The following is a 20,050-nucleotide window of genomic DNA, read 5'->3' as shown; positions in this document are numbered from 1 at the left end:
GCTCCATGTGGAACATCCCAGCAGCTCCATGTGGAACATCAACAGACATCAAGACTCATGAGAAACAAACAGCTAGAACAGACCAAATCACAGAGGTAAAGAACAGTACCTGGTCCGCTGGCCGTCACCTGGCTGGGGTCGAAGGCCGCCTGAACAGCAGCTTTGAAGGGGGACCCGGGGATGTGCTGGTCTGCGAACAGGATGTTGATGGCGTACTCCCCGGGCTCCGTGGGGAGGTAGGACACGGAGCAGGACCCGTCCCCGTTGTCCTGGCACTCGATCTTGGCCTCGCAGGGACCCTCCACCGTCAGACCCAGACCACCGGTACCGGCTCCCTTTGTGTCGATGGCGAAGGGGGCCGGTTTACCCACAACCCCCCCCTGGAGACCCGGACCGTACGCTCGCACCTGGGGGGAAACAGAGATGGTAAAGTTTGTTGATATGAGGAACAGGGATGAGTTGGGGGAGATTGTTGGAAGAAGGATTGAGCAGCAGAGGATGGACCCAAGTGCAGACGGACAAGTGGTTCAACCAAAAAGAACCTTTATTCAAGGAGACTGGATGTGCAAAAACAGACAAGAACTCTCTTTCCCTCTTAGTTTGAAAAAGAACCCGCAGAACCCCAACAGGAAACCAGAACTTATACATGACCAATCAAGAGGACAAGACACCGCAGGAGAGGGAAAACACAAAGAGACCAGAGGCCTGTACTACGAAGCCGGATGTTCTCTTAGCTGACTTCAGGTAAACTCTGGCTTTCCGGTCCTACGACGCTGGTTCTCTTTTTAGCAGGCTAGATCGCCATGGTAACTGATGCTGAATGGCTAACCTGCTCGGGAGGAGGTTAGGTTGCAGGCTAAGAGATCAACTCAGTGAAAGCACCGCCTGCTGACCAATCAGAGCTCCGTGTGCGGAGTTTAAAGCGATCAAGTCATATTACAGGATAGAGGAAATACAGAAAAACTGCCGTTGCAGGAAAGACGGCCGGCAAAAATCAACTGACTGTGTGAACGTGAACATTAATAGAATATCCCCTCCTCCCATCTTCAGAGCAATCTGACTATTATAACATTAGCGTTAAGAAAGCTTACTTAAATATCTGCCACAACATAAGTAACCGGATCAGAGTAACATTACGTACAGTCCGCGGCACTGTGAGTGCAGACGTCGATGTGTCCCATTATCATTCATATCATATCACATCATAATGTAGGGCTGTGCAATTAATCGTATTTTAATCTCGATTACGATTTTGGCTTGCAACGATTACGAAAACAATGTAATCGAAATAAAACGATTATTATTTTTATTAAAAAAAAAAAAAAAAATTATTTTTTATTTTTTTTTATTGGTTTTTCAGTTGAATTATACTTAAAGTTCAGGGTAATCAACTGTTAAAAACATACTGTTCACATTTTTTTTTTCAATATATGGATGTTTTCAAAGTAAATGGATAATCGTTTTTAATAATCGTGATATCAATTATTGACCAAAATAATCGAGATTATGATTTTTGCCATAATCGCACAGCCCTAGCATAATGTATCATATATTTCCTTATCTGAGTCAGCTGAGCCGTATCTGGCCGTGCAACACTCACAGTGTCACATACTGTATGCAGAAGTATTATTTTAAGCAACACATTAAGTTGACGAAACACTCGAGTCAAATGTAATTAAAGTCAGATCGTGTCTTAGACGGGGCAGTGATATCATAAACCTGTTGATGTCTCAGGCCTCAGGTGAACAGAATCAGATCATCAGACAGGAGGGGAAACACAGACAGGAAACTAATACAGACATGACAGACAGGCGGTGAACACCTTTCAAAGTCAAACATGAAACTGACAGACTGTGATAATTCAAACATAAAACTGAAAATAAACAGAACGTAACAGAAGGTTTGCAGCTAAATGAGACGATGTGATACAACTTGAGCTTTAATGGAAGTTGTGTTTTGGTTTAGTTCAGATGTGCATGAATTCTTTTTGGAGGAAATATGAAAAGAAGCTCTCAGAGAACGTCTCTGACCTTTGAAGGGTCCGGCGGCATCACGCCCTCCACGCTGAACGGACTCCCAGGAACGGGGTTCCCGTCGTAGACGATGTCCACGCGGTATTGCCCCTCCTCGGGGGGGATGTACTTCACAGAGTGCAGCTCATTGGCCGAGCCCGACTCCAGCTTGCAGGGGATTGGCCGGCGTGACGGAGAGGTGATCTTCACCTCCAGTTTACCCTGACCTCCCGCCTCCTGAGTGCTGATGGAGAACTCCTCGTCCTTCCCCACGTCCACCTCTTTCAGGGCGCACAGAAACCACGTTTACACATACAAGGAATCTGCTTTGGTCTCTGGTGGTGCGGACAGAAACCATCTCAGAAAATAAGTTGCAAAGTAGTTCAAAACTAAAATAGATATATATATAATATATATAAGGATAATAAAAAATATGTTTTTTTACAAAACAATTTAGCATTCAAAAAGGATGCTAAAGAGCAAGTATTTACACCAAATGTAAATGTAACCATAGAAACAACCTTAAAAGCAAAGAAACATTAACACTTAGAAAAATGAGTATATGGCAAACTACAGGGTCTTTTAAAGGGGAGGGGTCAGCGAGTGTTTTTATGACTTAAAGTGTTTTTATCTAGTATTTCTCATGTCAACTTAGAATCTTTGTCACAATATGACTTTCCGTCACATTTCTGCTGTCCCTTCGAGATAAAGGGTGATATATTAAAAAGCATTTCGTGCTGACTGTCTAAAAGTCCCCACACGTATCTCACACTGAAATGTTTAAGTTGTGACGTCGACCTGAACGCAGGATGTCTGTCGCTCTGAAACTGAAGCTGACTTCCTGTTTGATAAAAGCTTTCCGTTTCCTGTCTGCCGTACTCACTGTTGTTCAAACCCTGAACCTTGACCTTGTTGAGGTCGAGTGGGGGGGCCACGCTGATGTTGAAGGGACTTTTGGGGATGGGGTCTCCTCCGTGACACACCGTGACCGACATGTTCCCCTGGAAGACACAAACATCCAGTCAGCAACGGGTTATCAGTCAGGTTTACGCCTGAACGGATGCTGTTTTTACCGATTTGATCCAGGTTTTGGAGTGGGGCAAATGTGAAGTTGTTTCCACCAAGATGTTGTGTTTTAACCTCTGTTTGTTTACAACCCTAAAGAGTGCAGTCTCTATGCAGACCATACACTACTTTATATTCCAATGTGTGTGTGTTTGTAACAGCCCTACCTGGCTCAGTATAACAGTATCACTGCAATAAACCGTATTTAATGTTGTCTTAATGTACAATATTTAATTTCATATTCTGTTCTTGTACATATCAGATTCTATTCACATGGATAGAGACTTCTTGCAATATTTTGTATTTGTATTTTTGTATTTTATGATATATGTTGCATCGTTGGAGGAGCTCAGGTCAGAAGAGTGTCTACTCTGAAGCTGCTGAGCATGTGATGAGAACACCTTTGAGTCTCTAACTGGTGTATTTGTAACACCCGGCTCACACAGCATGTGTTACTCCACCTGTTGTATGGAGGTGTAGCGCACGGTGTACGAGTAGTCGTGGTTGTCGATGATCTCGAAGTCTCTGACGGCGTCTGCTTTAGCGGCGCCGGTGAAATGCACCTCCGGCTGGGCTTTACCAGCTCCCTTAGTGAAGATGGTGAAGTGGGTCGGTTTGCCCACCTCCACGCCTGCAGAGGGGAAGAGAGAGGAGAGGAGAGGAGAGGAGAGGAGAGGAGAGGAGAGGGGAGAGGAGAGGAGATGAGAGGAGAGGAGAGGAGAGGAGAGGAGAGGAGAGGAGAGGAGAGGAGAGGAGAGGAGAGGAGAGGAGAGGAGACGAGAGGAGAGGAGAGGAGAGGAGAGGAGAGGAGAGGAGAGGAGAGGAGAGGAGAGGAGAGGAGAGGAGAGGAGAGGAGAGGAGACGAGACGAGACGAGACGAGACGAGACGAGACGAGACGAGACGAGACGAGACGAGACGAGACGAGACGAGACGAGACGAGACGAGACGAGACGAGACGAGACGAGACGAGACGAGACGAGACGAGACGAGACGAGACGAGACGAGACGAGACGAGACGAGACGAGACGAGACGAGACGAGACGAGACGAGACGAGACGAGACGAGACGAGACGAGACGAGACGAGACGAGACGAGACGAGACGAGACGAGACGAGACGAGACGAGACGAGACGAGGAGAGGAGAGGAGACGAGACGAGACGAGAGGAGAGGAGAGGAGAGGAGAGGAGAGGAGAGGAGACGAGAGGAGACGAGAGGAGAGGAGAGGAGAGGAGATGTGGGTATTGTCCACACTACATGACCGTTGTATGATATGTGTGTAATGTGTATTTGTAAAGCGCTCTGGAAAAGCGCAATAATAAATACAAGGAATTATTATTATTATTACCTGTCTTGCTGAGTCCGGGTCCTTCTGCTCTGACCTTCGCTGCATCATGGGAAGGGTCCACTTTTATTCTGAAGGGGCTGATGGGAATTTCCTGTTGTGGTGTTAAAGGTTTTTCATTAACATGTTGTTTTTAAATAAAAGTGTGTTAGAAAACTCTCACTGGTCACCGGCTTGAGCTTCAACCTCAGGATCCATGTATCTGTGATCCTCTCCAGAATGGAAGGAGTCATCACATACAGAGCATCAACTAGTTCCTGAACAGTGTCCTTCACATGCTGATATCCAAGAGAGGGAGTTACACAGTCACAAGATGGAGGAATACCGGTTCTGACTTTTTCTGATAATCTAAAAATTCTGACTTTTTCTCAAAATCGCAAAATTCTGTTTTTTTCTCAAAATGTTGACTTTTTCTAAAAAATCTGACTTTTTCTCAAAATCTCAAAATTCTGTCTTTTTCTCAAAATCTCAAAAATGTTGACTTTTTCCTCAAAATCTCAAAACTTCTCACTTTTTCTAAAAATGTTGACTTTTTCTAAAAAATCTGACTTTTTTTCAAAATCTCAAAATTCTGTCTTTTTCTCAAAATCTCAAAAATGTTGACTTTTTCCTCAAAATCTCAAAACTTCTCACTTTTTCTAAAAATGTTGACTTTTTCTAAAAAAATCTGACTTTTTCTCAAAATCTCAAAATTCTGTCTTTTTCTCAAAATCTCAAAATTGTTGACTTTTTCCTCAAAATCTCAAAAATTCTGACTTTTTCTAAAATGTAAAAATGTTGAATTTTTCCTCAAAATCTCAAAAAATCTCACTTTTTATAAAAAATCAAAACCTCACCTGGTCAGCGAACAGCACCATGATGGTGTACTGCCCGGCGCCGGGGGGCGTGTATTTCACCGTGAACGTGTCGTTGTCGTTTTTGATGATGTCGAAGTCGATGTCGGCCTCCGCCGGACCGACAACGCCCGGAGCGCACTTTATCCCGATGCTGACGTCCCCTGCAGGCAATAACAGAAATAACAGAAATAACTCACCTTCAAATATCAGAATTTAGCACAAATATTGTTTTATGGAGTTACCACCAAATGTTAGGTTGTTCTAAAGAGATGGGTGGAGCAAGATCTCAGTCATTACAAAGACTAAAAAGCATCTCATAAACATGTGTTTACTCCAAGCCTTGTCATGGAGGAACATCCGAGGCCACAGGCGGGCATGGAGGAACACCCGAGGCCACAGGCGGGCATGGAGGAACATGCGAGGCCACAGGCGGGCATGGAGGAACATCCGAGGCCACAGGCGGGCATGGAGGAACATGCGAGGCCACAGGCGGGCATGGAGGAACACCCGAGGCCACAGGCGGGCATGGAGGAACATGCGAGGCCACAGGCGGGCATGGAGGAACATCCGAGGCCACAGGCGGGCATGGAGGAACACCCGAGGCCACAGGCGGGCATGGAGGAACATGCGAGGCCACAGGCGGGCATGGAGGAACATCCGAGGCCACAGGCGGGCATGGAGGAACATGCGAGGCCACAGGCGGGCATGGAGGAACATCCGAGGCCACAGGCGGGCATGGAGGAACATGCGAGGCCACAGGCGGGCATGGAGGACCATCGGGCCACAGGCGGGCATGGAGGGAACATCCGAGGCCACAGGCGGGCATGGAGGAACATGCGAGGCCACAGGCGGGCATGGAGGAACATGCGAGGCCACAGGCGGGCATGGAGGAACATGCGAGGCCACAGGCGGGCATGGAGGAACATCCGAGGCCACAGGCGGGCATGGAGGAACATCCGAGGCCACAGGCGGGCATGGAGGAACATCCGAGGCCACAGGCGGGCATGGAGGAACATGCGAGGCCACAGGCGGGCATGGAGGAACATGCGAGGCCACAGGCGGGCATGGAGGAACATGCGAGGCCACAGGCGGGCATGGAGGAACATGCGAGGCCACAGGCGGGCATGGAGGAACATGCGAGGCCACAGGCGGGCATGGAGGAACATCCGAGGCCACAGGCGGGCCGACGGCTGAGGGAAAAGAGTCATTGCTGTTCTAAGGAGAAGATAACGTATATTCTGAAAAGGAAAAATGAAACCTTTGATAGGGTTTGGGTTTACTCAACTGTGAGATCATGTTAGCGTGTCAAACATGCTGAGAAATGAGAACAATGGGAATCCACTATGTTGTTTAAAAAAATGAAAAATGAATAAACATATTGTCTAAAAATAAAATAGACGGGTGGGGCTGTTTCTGGTAAATGTAATATACAAATAACATTGAATTAGATGATATTGATTTAGAGGACCCACCCTGCCCGGCGTCGCTGCAGTCCACCGTGAAGTAGGTGGGCTCGTTGGCCTTCAGGCCGGCTTTCTCCACGCCCGGACCGTAAACCTTCACGTTCTCCGGGTGGCTGCCTTCTCCGATCGTCACCTGGACCCAACGAGCACGGTTCATTCAGACAGAAAAACTCGTGAAAATAGCAATCGCATCAACAAAGATACGAACTGCATCGGTTCACAATAAGTGCAAATCACATTCTACCTCAAATACAAAATTAAATGTTGTTTATTTAAAAGTATTGTCATAAATTCTTTCCATTATCTGTTATTTAATGGTCATATTTCTTGCATTTGTCTTTTTGTCTGCATCCTTATACATAAATCTTAGTCCCGGAGTGAAATCAAAATGTGCAAAATCCAAAGAAATTCCCTTTAAAATGATTTAGAATCGTGTAAAGCGGGAAATATTCATATTCTAGAGGCTGGAAACAACAATTAAAGATGTTGTTTTGACAATATATCAACTGTTGAGATAGTTGAGGACTCATCAGTTAGCTCTGGTGGTGCAGATGATGGGGTCTTGTAGTACCCTGAAGGGGCTGCTGGGCACGTTGACCTCCCCCCAGGTGATGATGATGGTGTGTTTGATGGGTTTGGTGGGAATGTAGACGCAGACGAAGGAGCTGTCTCCTCGCTCTGTGATCTGGATGTCGATGGGGAGTCCCTCTGCGTCCTGGAAGCACAAACACACACTTCAATAACGCTGAAGATTCAAGGCTTTCATTGTCAGAGCTACAGTGTAGAAATGACAAAGACACTCTGAGGTCTCATGCTCCAACAATAAAACAGATCAAAGTGTTAAAAGCACACGAAATAATACGAAAAAAAGTCAGAGTTGGAGAGGAGCCAAAGACGATGCAGCCATCTTCACGGCGCAGGTACGAACAACACGTTATGAATAAAGAATGGATAGTGTTTGTTGGTACCTGAGCGTAAAGCTTCAGCTCTCCTCGTCCCACTCCGTTGGTGTCGATGGTGAAGTCTGCCGCTTTGTTCACGATGCAGCCGAGAGGCTCCAGACCGGGACCGAAGCACTTCACCTGAGGACGAAACATCATATACACACGTTACCTTTACAGGAAACCAGATCCATGTTTGTTGTGTCAAATTATTATATCATCATTTATTATCATATTATCACATATAAGCATATATTATGTATTGTACTCTGTTCAATTGTATTTGTTGGTCTTGTATGTGTGTAACAGACGTTAAGGACCGGGGGGTAAAAGATATTTGCAAATGGTTAAAGGACTAGGGGTTAGATGGTTTAATGGTGGGGGTGTTTAGGAAAGCCTGAGGTGGTCTATGGGCGGGGCCAGTTGGCTGCTTCCTTTCATGAAGTGAAAGTGTGGCTGTTATTGTATTCTGGGTTCAGAACCTCTCTCTCCTCTGAGCATGAAGCTGCTCTGTTCCTGCATCTCAGATCCATTTCACTTTGGCTTTCTTTATTACTTTATTAAATATAACAAAAGACAAACTTTGTCCACGACTCATTGATCAGTTTCTCTGAAGGGAACTTCCTCCACAAATGTTCAGGTTTTTGGTCCTACGTTTTCCGGGTAGACGTCGTTGTTGGCGGGCAGGATGTGGGCCATGAACGGACTGTCCTTGATGTCCTCGTCGTCACAGATCACGTGCACGGCGTAATCTCCGGCCTCCGTGGGCCAGTACCGAACGTCACATGACCCGTCGCCTTTATCGTCGCACTCGATCTTCGCCTGAGACGGACCCTCGATGGAGAAACCTGCAGAAACACACCGGATAAACTTCTATATTCTCTGAGAGCGTAAATGTCCGATTAAGAAGCGTGTGAACTCTCCGATGTTTCGTTGTTACGTACCGAGAGTCCCCACCTCCGTGCCGATGGCCTCCACCACAAAGTCAGCACTCTTCCCGACTACACCTGTCTCCAGACCCGGACCCCAGGCCCTCACCTTCTGAGGCCCCGCCTCCTCGCTCACCTGCACCTCGAACGGACTGAACACACACACACACACACACACACACACACACACACACACACACACATACACACACACACACACACACACACACATATATTATAATCCCATATAGACAGATTTTAAAACGATAAAAACATGACGTGATGTTACAAGCAAAGGATTACTAAGAAGTAATACCAATATATTATAGTTCTTATTTTTTTAGTTTTCATGAAAAAAATAAAACAGAAATGTTAATTAATTAATAAAAATTATAAAATATAATTAGCACCATTATCTTTTTTTAAACGTGTAACTTTGCTCTGCTTTATCCACTGGAGTACCTCAGGGTTCAATCCTGGGTCCTCTTTACTTCTTAAATGTCTCTAAACCACGAACATTAAACTCCTTTTGAAGGGATGTGGTTTCTCAGATTGGTTAATTGTGATGCTAACATGTTATAATAATAGAATAACCTGACTGTCTCACCTGCGTGGGATGCCGTGCCCCCCCCAGGTGACGGTCACGATGTGTTTCCCGGTCATTATGGGATAGTAATTACACTCAAAAACCCCACTCTCGATCTCCAGCACCTTCACCGGCTCCTCCAGGCCTTCTGCGGTCACAAGAAAGCATCAATGGATATCATATCATCATTTAAAACATAAAGTCTTATACTCTGTTAAATTGTATTGTTAGTCTGGTGTGTTGAGCAGAGACAGAAGTTAAGGGTTTACATTTCAGGAGGTAAAGGAAGTGAAAGGTGGATTAACAAATGGTTAAGGACTGGAGGTTTGATGGTTTGATGATGGGATGGAGGAGCAGCTGGTTCCTCTCATGAACACACAGAGAGACTGAAAGCAGAGCTTCTCTCTCCTCTGAGGAGGAAGCTGCTCTGCTCCTGCTCTTCAGATCCATCTCACTTTATATCCACTTTCTTTATTACTTTATTAAATATAACAAAAGACAAACTTTGTCCATGAATCATTGATCAGTGTCTCTGAAGAGTTTCCTCCACAGGGTTCTTCAGATAGAATATAAATATATCTAACGCAGTCTTACTCGGTCCCTTCACTGTGACGATGAGCTCGCCGCTGCCGCCTCCTTTCGTGTAGACTTTGAAATCGGCGACCTCTTTGACCCGCAGACCCTTCGGCTGCAGACCGCGACCCGACGCCCGGCACGAGTTCGGGTTACAGGCTGTTAGAGGAGGAGAGGAGGGGTTAGACCGGGAGGTCAAATATATATATAATGATAACACAGAAACACTCACACCGTCAAACACACAGTGGAACGAAAGAGTCTTAATCTGGGCCGCGTTGACAAACTACACAAAGCTCTCAGGGTTTTCATATTTGACTATTTGGGCTTTTCATATTATTTTCTCCAATCCAAATGTCCATAGTTCAATCTGGAAGTAAACAAAGGAGCCCAATGGAGGCTTAGATTAAACATCATGTGATCTATTAACATCTCTTTCTGATCTTATGATGAGTCCATTATTAGATTGAAGTCATATTAATGTGATGATAAAACAGAAACACGCACACCAACAGACACGCAGCGGTGGACTGTAACTCTAGTGGTTTAATGTTGGGCCGCGTTGACAAGCTACCATAAAAATAAGTTTAGTTTAGATTCAAATCTATTAGGGTTTTCATATCTTTCTTATTTGGCTTTTTATATTCATATTATACTTTCTACACTCTCACCGAGAGACACACAACGTAACTCAAGTGTCTTAATCAAGGCCGCGTTGACAAGCTACAAAAAGTGAAAATCTCTTAGGGTTTTCATATTTGACTAATTGGTCTCTTTAGACTTCACTCTGGACGTAAACAAAGGAGGCTTAGATTAGACCTCACTGACCTTTGAACATCTCGTTCTGATCTTATAATGAGTCCATTATTAGATCTCCTAAACTGACCCCGAGGGGTACGACATGTCACAAGTCTTAAACTAAATATAGTGAACCAGGAATAAACACACACACACACCACACACACACACACACACACACACACACACACACACACACACACACACACACACACACACACACACACACAGAGACACAGTGTATCTGTGTTAGTCAGCTGATCTGAGCTGAAGCAGTTTGCTGTTTGAAGCTGAAAGAGAAGCAGCGCAGATGAACCAGATCAATCAGACTGTTTATAACATAGATGTTATTATCAGGAGAACTGTTGGAGACATATGGAAGGAGAGAAGGTTGCTGTTATCTCATGAACACGAGTTAAATGTCTCGTTATTTGTAAAAACCCAGAGGTAATGAAGCCTTTATCGCCGAAAACAAAAGATGGTTTTCTCTCACTTCGATCCGGAAGACACGACATCATGTCTCGTTGCTTTCCTCGTGATAAATAAAGTCGTCATGTGAAGAAATCTGCCCGTTGTTTCTGGGAAATGAATATATAATAAACCTTTTATCCTTGTGGGGATAAAGGGAAAGTTAACTCGTGATCTTGAGATAACGACGTTACAAAATGTAATTGCAAGCGTTCAGACTTTGACCGTGAAGCAGAGGCTCCCTGTGAAGCTGAAGGGTTATAGACATGTTTATACAAACAGAGCGAAAAGCAGCATTTAAACGTGGAGAACAGGAGGAGCAGGGTTAGGGTTATGAGGAAGAGGAGGATGAAGAGGATGAAGGCCAATGTGTAAAATAATGTTCACATTCACTCGTTAAATGCATTAGTTCTGGTGTTTGAATTGACTGGAGACAATCTGAACTGTGAAGCATCCAAATATTAAGGTTAATGTCTTGTTCAACATATTTTTTAAATGTTCTTTAATCCGAACAATCAACAAATGTAAAAAAAAAGAATGTCAAACTTTTTTTTAAATATAAAAGATATATGTGAAAAAATATATATTTATAAAAAATATATATTACAAAAAATATATAAATGTAATTGCATTTTTTTGTGACGTTTAATGTCTTATTGTTAATATTTTTGGAAATGTTCTTTAATCCGAACAATCACCAAATGTTAAAAAAAAGAATATCCCAAACTTTTTTTGTAAGATGTAAAAAAAATACGTGAAAGAAAGTTTATAACAAAAATATTGTAGAAATTGTCAAAAAATATGTAAAAGTCCAAAAAATGTTCAACAGAAATGTCCAACCTTTCCAAAAAGACATTTCAATGTGAAAAAATAAAGAAATAAAATATACGTGAAAAAAAAAAAATCCCAAAAACTTAGAAACATTTTGAAAAATAAATGTAAATGCCCAATTACTTTTTAATATTTTTTTCAGTTTCAGTTGATATTGAGAAGAGTTCTTGTGTCTTAGATAAACTAAAGTACACCTGGTAGCTGCTTGTGTTTTGGATAAACTAAAGTACACCTGGTAGTCGGACCGCAGCAGGTCTACACACATTCACTCAGCAGAAGAAGAAGCTGCTCATGCTGTGAAGCGGCCCCCAGGAAGAGGTTGAAGGAAACCAGGCTCAGGTTCAGGTAACCTCCCCCCCCCCCAGCCCAGCCTGTACTAACTTGGTCGCCTGGATCGAGGTGGCGTTGGAGGGGGGGGGGGCTCTCCGGGTCCGGTCTGAGGGGGGGGTGCAGGCGGTCTGAGGCACAGAGACTGGCTCTCTATGCACCGGAGACCCAGTGGGGGGGAGGGCAATCTGTGAAACTGCAGGAGGGACAACAGGGGGCAAGCATTTGTACTCAAGAAGAGACGGAGACCTCCAGACCTGCAAGAGTCCAAACATCTAGACCTCCAAACATCTACACCTCCAGACCTCAAGGAATCAAGACATCCAGGAATCAAGGCCTCCAAACATCTAGACCTCCAGACCTCAAGGGATCAAGGCCTCCAGGAATAAAGGCCTCCAGACCTCCAGACATCGTAAACGTGTAGACCCAGAAACTCTAGACCACTAGACGAACAAACCTTCAAACTTCCAAACACCTAGACATCAAAAACTGCACATTTCTAGACCCTCCGACCTCCAAACCTCCACAACTGTAACCCTCCAGACCACCAGACATCCAGACCCACCAAACCCCTAAAACCCTGAGACCTTCAAACCAGCAAGTCTCAAGTCAGGTCTCGACAGAAACAAGTCTAGAGTCCCAAATCAAAATTGGACATTCCCAAGTTAGGTTCCAAGATGTACAAGTTCTAAGTCAAGTCCGACTGGCTCTATGACCAGATCCTGACAGAAGGTTTCAAGTCTTACTGGTTTCATCAGGACTGGCCAGTGTAGGGCTAACTGAATAAAGACATGTAATATTGAAAAACCAAGACAAGCACACCCTAAGTGATAAAGCAAGTGCCAAAGAAGCAAGACAAGTCATGAAGCTTAAGTCGAGTCCAAAGTTAAGTCTTGAAATGTCCCTTTCAGAGAGTCTGAACCTCAGTCGGACTAGATCACGATCTGGAACAGGAACCCTGAAGTCTGGGTATCAAAATCCAAGTCTGATCCTTATTAATGTCCCCGGACAGAGAGTCTCAGCGATATGGTTAGAGGCCGTTCCTACACGCTCTTTAGTCCTTCTGTCTATTTTCACAAGCAGATCATTCAATTACTGACATTGCACTCCGTCGATTGACAACAAACTGTCCGCCCAACCCCTTACAGCCAAGTCTGGAATATGATCTGAGACCTATCAGGAAAGATAGGGACCACATCAAAGATAGGAAAGGATAAAGTCCATCCAAAGACCCATTACTCTCCGTCCAACAGTCAAACACCAAGCAGACCACCGGCAGACCACCGGCAGACCACCGGCAGACCACCAGCAGACCACCAGCAGACCACCAGCAGACCACCGGCAGACCACCAGCAGACCACCGGCAGACCACCGGCAGACCACCAGTAGACCACCAGCAGACCACCAGTAGACCGCCAGCAGACCACCAGCAGACCACCGGCAGACCACCAGCAGACCACCGGCAGACCACCAGTAGACCGCCATGGAGCAGGATCTGCAGATTTAACTGCTGTGGAAATCAAAAACTTTAAAAAAGGTTAGTCAGGATTTCAGATGTCAATGTGACTCTGATTAGAAAGTCATGCCACACCACATCAGTTTCTGGTTGATGTTACATGGAAAGTAATTCATAAAAATATTAAAACATTGATGTTTTTAAGGACCATGGAGAGCAGACTGGTTTGAAACCTACGCTCTGAGATGTTCACGGTGAAGGGGCTTCTGGGAATCTGCTGCCCGGCAAATGTCACGCAGACGGTGTGCGCCCCCTCCAGGACGGGAATGTAGGTGCAACGGAAAATACTGTCCCCCTTGTTCTCCAGCACGATCTCCACCGTGTCCCGCCGGGCGTTTGAGTCGACGATGACGACTCCAACGTCTCCGGCTCCGGCGCCTGGGTGGAGAAACAACAAGACTTTAATATGAAGTTCGGGGAGGAAAGGAACTTTAGGAATCCATTCTGTATACGGGGTGTCAGGGAAGTTTCTAAAAAAAAGAAATTAATAAGTAAAAAAAAGAGAATAATGAGTTAAACATTTATTTTTAAATAAATAAGTTAAAAAAAATTATTTAAAGAAAATTACGTGGAAAAACATCCAAACTTTGCATTACATTACCCCAACCATGATGAATGGGGAGCGCGTTCCAACTATGGTTCCTTCTTCTATTCCGTACGGTATAAACCCTAAATCTGCGTTAAACTCAAATCTGGTCCTACAGATGGAGCCTCTTATTTTGGACCCCAGCATACAGCTTCCTGCCGACTGCCAGCCAGTTGCCAGCCAGTTGCCTGCCAAAGACCAGTATTCAGGAATGTTAGGCCCTCCCACTATTCTCCAATTTCAGGGTTTAACCAGGAGATGGCGCTATATATTAAATAACTAAGACTTAGTTTTTCACAATAGAAAATGCAGATATTATATAAAAAACTAAAGTTAAAATCTTGTTTTTAATGCCCCAAGAGCAATAACATCTTGTCACAAGCTTTTTGGAAGAAAAAGACTGACTCAAGAGACCTGTAGTTGACTAATTACAGGCCTCAATAAAGTTCTGCCATTGGTTGTGAAAAACAACGGTGGACATAGTGGAAAGTGAAATTGACATTGTCGAATTTAATAAAAATACAAAATAATGTATCTGTGTACGTGTTTTACTATGTGATCTGCACTTATCAAACATCTAATTAAGGCGAGACACCCCAGGTGAATAGGGTATTTTTAACTTAAAGATATCAGCTAAATATTTCTCCAGTTAATTACTTACAATAAGGCAATTGTTTTTTGTATTACAAGTTTTCTGAAATAGCATGTTTAAATATCCAAATGAACCATTATCTCATGAAATATGCGCATATTTTAACACATTTCAGGAACCGAAATCTGAACTTTGGATAAAGCCAGGATCAAAATTATTGTTTCATTTTGTAGTCATATTAGTATCTAAGGCTTTTACAGAAGGGATTTTGGATATCTCTTTGTATCACTCCATAAATCAGAAAATACTGTCAACAGCCCTAAAATATCAATTTTCACCATGTTTTTAGGTATAAAATGTTATATAATTCAGGCTATGAATTATATATGACCAAACCCTTCTGTAAAAGCCTTCATAATATTGATAGGAATATAACTGGAAGGTTTGGTGTATGTAACTGCTGAGTGATTCTACAATTTAGGGTACATTCCATGTCCATTGATGTCCATTGATGATAATTATAATTATTCTAACTATTTTCTTCAAAAATATCATATTTTGCCTATTATTGGAAAGCATGTTATAATATCACACAAACATTATGTGCATCCTATGCTTTATTTAGCTTGAAATGTGTCATGATGTTCTTAAATTGTCAGTTTTTGCTATGTCCGTTTTTCAGTTGAGGGTGTCTTGGATTCAAAATAATGAATAAAAACCATTAAAGTAAATTTAAAAAATGATTCATTTATTTCAAAAGTCTAAATACTAAAGAATAATAACATATTTTTAATTGATTTCCCCCTTTAAATAATTTAAATATCTTAATATATGAATGTCCGCAAAAGTTCTGTCAACTATGTTACTAACAGAACTTCCCCCTTTAACTCAAAAATTGTTTGTCCCAATACCATGTCACCAGCATCACATGATGCCATGTTCCTCTTTGGCAGACATTTTGAACACACTGTGGTGATTGTCCTCTACATTTTTACAATATTTTATGTATAATAGCACATGGTCAATTAATATACTCATTGACAATCAACAATGTTACGTACATTGTTATGGTTTACAATTGTTTAATGATTTTAATTCAATTATATGTGCAAATGTGATGTTAACCTGTTCAAGAAAATGACATGTGGTCATCCAGGCAAGGCCTACCATTGAAATGATGGGTCAAAATAGGGAAATTGTCAACTAGGTTACCTGTCAACTAAGTTACCCAGTACTGTAATAACTGTAGTAACTTAGTTGACAGGTAACCTAGTTGACAATTTGTACGACATGTAGACGTCATTACACATCATTATCAATGGAATTTTGCACTTCTGCCTTGAAATTAACATAGTGCTGATGGTTAATAATGTGTCCAGTCAACTATGTTATTTGCGTCAAATGTTTGACTTTCATTGTCAACTATGTTGCACCTCATTTTTTCAAATTTAAAATATCTAAAATAGTGCTTCTGATATCCTTTATAGTATAATGTATATCTACACAGGTTGGAGTTTTACATGACATCTCTTAAAACTATCAAAATGACCTGTATGGTAGTTTTATAATACAAAATATCCCTAAACTTAATGACAGTGCTGAACATATCACATGAAAAAACAAAACTTTAATACAATTATTTTTTAAACTTTAAAAAATCTTTGGATATATGGTAGAATAGACTCAAGAGCCTTTCAAATTTGATTTTACTTGAAGTGCAGGACTTAATCAAATGATTGTAATGACATCAAGTTTGTCCGTAACATAGTTGACAAACTGAGTAGTGAAAACATCCTTTCCCTTAAAATAAAAAAATATATAAAAATGTTTAAGCTTTGCAACTAGTGGATATGTTACACTGAGGAATATACTAACTTGAACCACTGATTGTTCTATCTATACATTTTATTTGGCATTAGTAAATAATTATGCACATTTACAGATATTTTACATGATATGAGTGATAACACGTGTTATAAGGGCTATTTCGCACAATAGGTGTGCCTTGAGATTTTTACTTGTCCTTTGGTGTGCCTTGGGCACAAAAAGTTTGGGAACCACTGCTGTAGAGAAATGTAAACGTTCACCATCCCCCACCCGCCTACTGTATGTTGCTTTTTGACATGTAAATGGGTAACTACCCCCCTCTGAGTGAATACCTGTTGTACCTGTCCGGGGCTAAGCCCATAGGACGATGCTCTGATGTCATCACCCTCGCACATTGGTCATATGTTTACAAAAAACGATGTTAACACTTTCTCGTTCTTAATATATGCTATATTTAGGGTCGATATGTGTTGAATTTACTTTAAAATAGCAGATCACTGTGATTCACTTCTCCGCGGCTCCTCCGTGCAGAGAGACCCCCCCCCCGTTGACAATTCACGAGCGTCTAACTCTCTCCCCCCTGTGAAGAGATATCACAGGGGGGGGTTGGGACACACACATTCCGATGGCCAATTCGTTTTAAACAAAGAGTGGGGTGGGGGCTGGTGAACGGTATGGTCAATGTTTGTAAACACTGTGACATTTTGACTTTATTTGATCATTTCAGTTAAAAACTAACGTTCATATTTCATATTACTGTTTTGCCTGGCTGGACCTGTAATTTACAGGAAAGGAGTGCACGCTACTAAAGAGACACGCTACCATGGAAACCAAACAATGGTGTTGCTGTATTGAAGTCCGAGTGGAAACAGTCATATTTGGAGCGTTATGTTAGAATGAAACAGCGAGGTCGTGACTCACAAAAAAAAAAGTGTTACTTCACTAACTGTAAGCTTGTCACTCAGAGTAACCTACAGTTAACTTAACTGTTGGAAAAGAAAGATCAGAGTTAGGAGTGTGAACACACAGCTGAGAGCTGCCGTTTCATTCTGACTGTTTAAAAAACGGTAACAACGGACAATTTTTCTTAGCGGATGCATGTAAATTTAAATCAATACATAGAACTATGTTTTAAATCAATAAAAATATTTTCTAAATCCATAAAAGCATTTTAATTAATATTGGGAGTCATGTCGTTACTTTGTTGAGAATGTGGCCATGTAATAAGCGGGGTAATTTGCAGCGACTTGGTCATTATGGGGAAAAATAACACCCAGGGATCAAGATCCCTCCGCGACGCGGAGGGATCAGTAATTTTTAGTGAATTACTGAGTTTAGGCACGTTAATAACATTTTAATGAAGTTGAATACAGTATATTCATATTTGTCAGTGATTTCATGTCAATTCGGCGAACATAAACGATTAAATTAGGATTAAAAATCGAGAGCCGGCTGCTGTTCGTTACGGTAACCCAACTAGGACACTTGACACAGTGGCTTTTGGCAAAGCACACAAAGAAAACAAAAAAAACCGAGAGAGATGAGTTATTGTTATTACAACGTGACTTCACTATTATTTAACAACTATTTTTATTGGGTTCTTTTATTTGGGGTTAAGTACATTGTCAGAATAAGTGAGAAATGGATTTAACTTCTGTTAGACAGCTATCATACTGAATAAATATTTATGCAAAAATGTATGGCATTAATAATGTATATCTAATTACATTTAAAAATGTATGGCATTAATAATGTATATCTAATTACATTAACTGTGAATGTCTTTCATTTTATTTAAAATGAAATAAAATTACATAAAACATTTTCCATAAAAAAGTTGATTCAAGAACAAATCAGTACTTTTCTTATATGACTATTATTGCTAAATTTGAAAGGTCTTTACCAGCTTTGGAATTATATATATATATATATATATATATAGCACCTTCTGCCATCCCATCTCTACTGACATATGGATCTTAACAAAGATCCGCTATACATTAGTACCAGATATACTGTACACGGACATTTTAGTGAACCAGACCAGCTGTTTCCGCCGGGTCTTCGCTTCCCGGGCATCACGTTGTTTACAAGTGTGTTCAGATGCTAAATGACAAGTGCAAGTGACAATTGTTGTCGTCTTCTCTGTGAACGTTTTTTTTCTCCGTTATTTTGCCATTTTCAGATTTAAATTTCGAGCGGAAAGCTAACCAGGAAGTAATAATTACTTAAGCGGAGAACGGAGAAAGTAAACGTTACAGCAGGCATAACAACAGCCGGTGTTTATTTTATTATAATATATATCATTTGTTTTAAAGCTCAATATATAGTTCTATCCGTGACATATGGATCTTAACAAAGATCCGCTATACATTAGTACCAGATATACTGTACACGGACATTTTAGTGAACCAGACCAGCTGTTTCCGCCGGGTCTTCGCTTCCCGGGCATCACGTTGTTTACAAGTGTGTTCAGATGCTAAATAAAAGTTTAGCTTGTACTTTTGATACCCCGCCTCTCGGCACCACAACATCCAGTTTACTGTATTTCACATGAGCGATGTCGAACATTGAAAAGTCCTTATAAAATCTCTGTTATTAGATCAGTACTTTTCTTATATGACTATTATTGACTTGAACACTGAGAATGTATTTATTAACTTCAGACATTTGAAATATTTGAAATCAGATGAAAACAAACTGTAACGGACCCTGCCGTGTTATCTATGATTACTATGCCTTACTGTACATTCATAATTTCAGCCGGAGGGAGGTGGGCGGCGCTGCGGAGGAGCAGATTGCGAGTGAGGTGCCTGTTCTAAACGAACTATTCCAGCTGTTATAAAGCATTAAATAAAAAGTAAGCAAGGAATACAGAATGTTTCGTTACGTAACTTTGTTGAGAATGTGGCCATGTACATGTAATACATGGGATCATTTGCAGCGACTTGGTCATTGTGGGGAAAAATAACACCCATCCTGATCGTTTCAATGAAGTTGAATACAGAATATTCATATTTGTCAGTGATTTCATGTCAATTCGGCGAACATAAACATCAATGATGATGATTAAATTAGGATTAAAAATCGGGAGAGCCGGCTCGTTCGTTTTTTCCGACTAAACAACATCTATTATTTAGAAGTTGATTTCACATGACTCCAGTGTGGAACCCCACTGCACCCCCTGGTGGATCAATGATCCATTGCAGCTGGCTTCACAATAATTAAATGTATTTATCATGGGGGCGGTATCAAGTCTGACTGGGGGCCGGCCGGCCATCACGGAACGTGCACGAACCGATCACGACCCTCGCACTTTAAACTGTCCAAAATAAGACGCTTCATCTGTAGCTGCT

At 42.1% G+C, this 20,050-nt stretch overlaps 1 protein-coding gene across 1 annotated transcript in view; it reads right to left on the bottom strand.

Annotated features, from left to right (window-relative positions):
• Positions 1 to 20,050, bottom strand: part of LOC117487665 (filamin-C-like) — a 77,124-nt gene that overhangs the window by 33,805 nt on the left and 23,269 nt on the right. Inside the window, exons 9-22 of the mRNA XM_034136302.1 lie at positions 13,867 to 14,067; positions 9,771 to 9,908; positions 9,198 to 9,324; positions 8,606 to 8,742; positions 8,316 to 8,509; positions 7,689 to 7,802; positions 7,292 to 7,435; positions 6,730 to 6,853; positions 5,258 to 5,418; positions 4,425 to 4,515; positions 3,539 to 3,708; positions 2,896 to 3,013; positions 2,031 to 2,293; positions 110 to 407 (exon numbers count right to left, since the gene is read on the bottom strand). Coding sequence (XP_033992193.1) covers positions 110 to 407; positions 2,031 to 2,293; positions 2,896 to 3,013; positions 3,539 to 3,708; positions 4,425 to 4,515; positions 5,258 to 5,418; positions 6,730 to 6,853; positions 7,292 to 7,435; positions 7,689 to 7,802; positions 8,316 to 8,509; positions 8,606 to 8,742; positions 9,198 to 9,324; positions 9,771 to 9,908; positions 13,867 to 14,067 — 2,280 coding nt within the window. The remainder of the gene's footprint in view (positions 1 to 109; positions 408 to 2,030; positions 2,294 to 2,895; positions 3,014 to 3,538; positions 3,709 to 4,424; positions 4,516 to 5,257; positions 5,419 to 6,729; positions 6,854 to 7,291; positions 7,436 to 7,688; positions 7,803 to 8,315; positions 8,510 to 8,605; positions 8,743 to 9,197; positions 9,325 to 9,770; positions 9,909 to 13,866; positions 14,068 to 20,050) is intronic.

Source organism: Trematomus bernacchii, unplaced genomic scaffold (genome assembly GCF_902827165.1).
Source record: "Trematomus bernacchii unplaced genomic scaffold, fTreBer1.1, whole genome shotgun sequence".
Taxonomy (NCBI): domain Eukaryota; kingdom Metazoa; phylum Chordata; class Actinopteri; order Perciformes; family Nototheniidae; genus Trematomus; species Trematomus bernacchii.
This window is presented reverse-complemented; position numbering and strand designations above follow the sequence as displayed.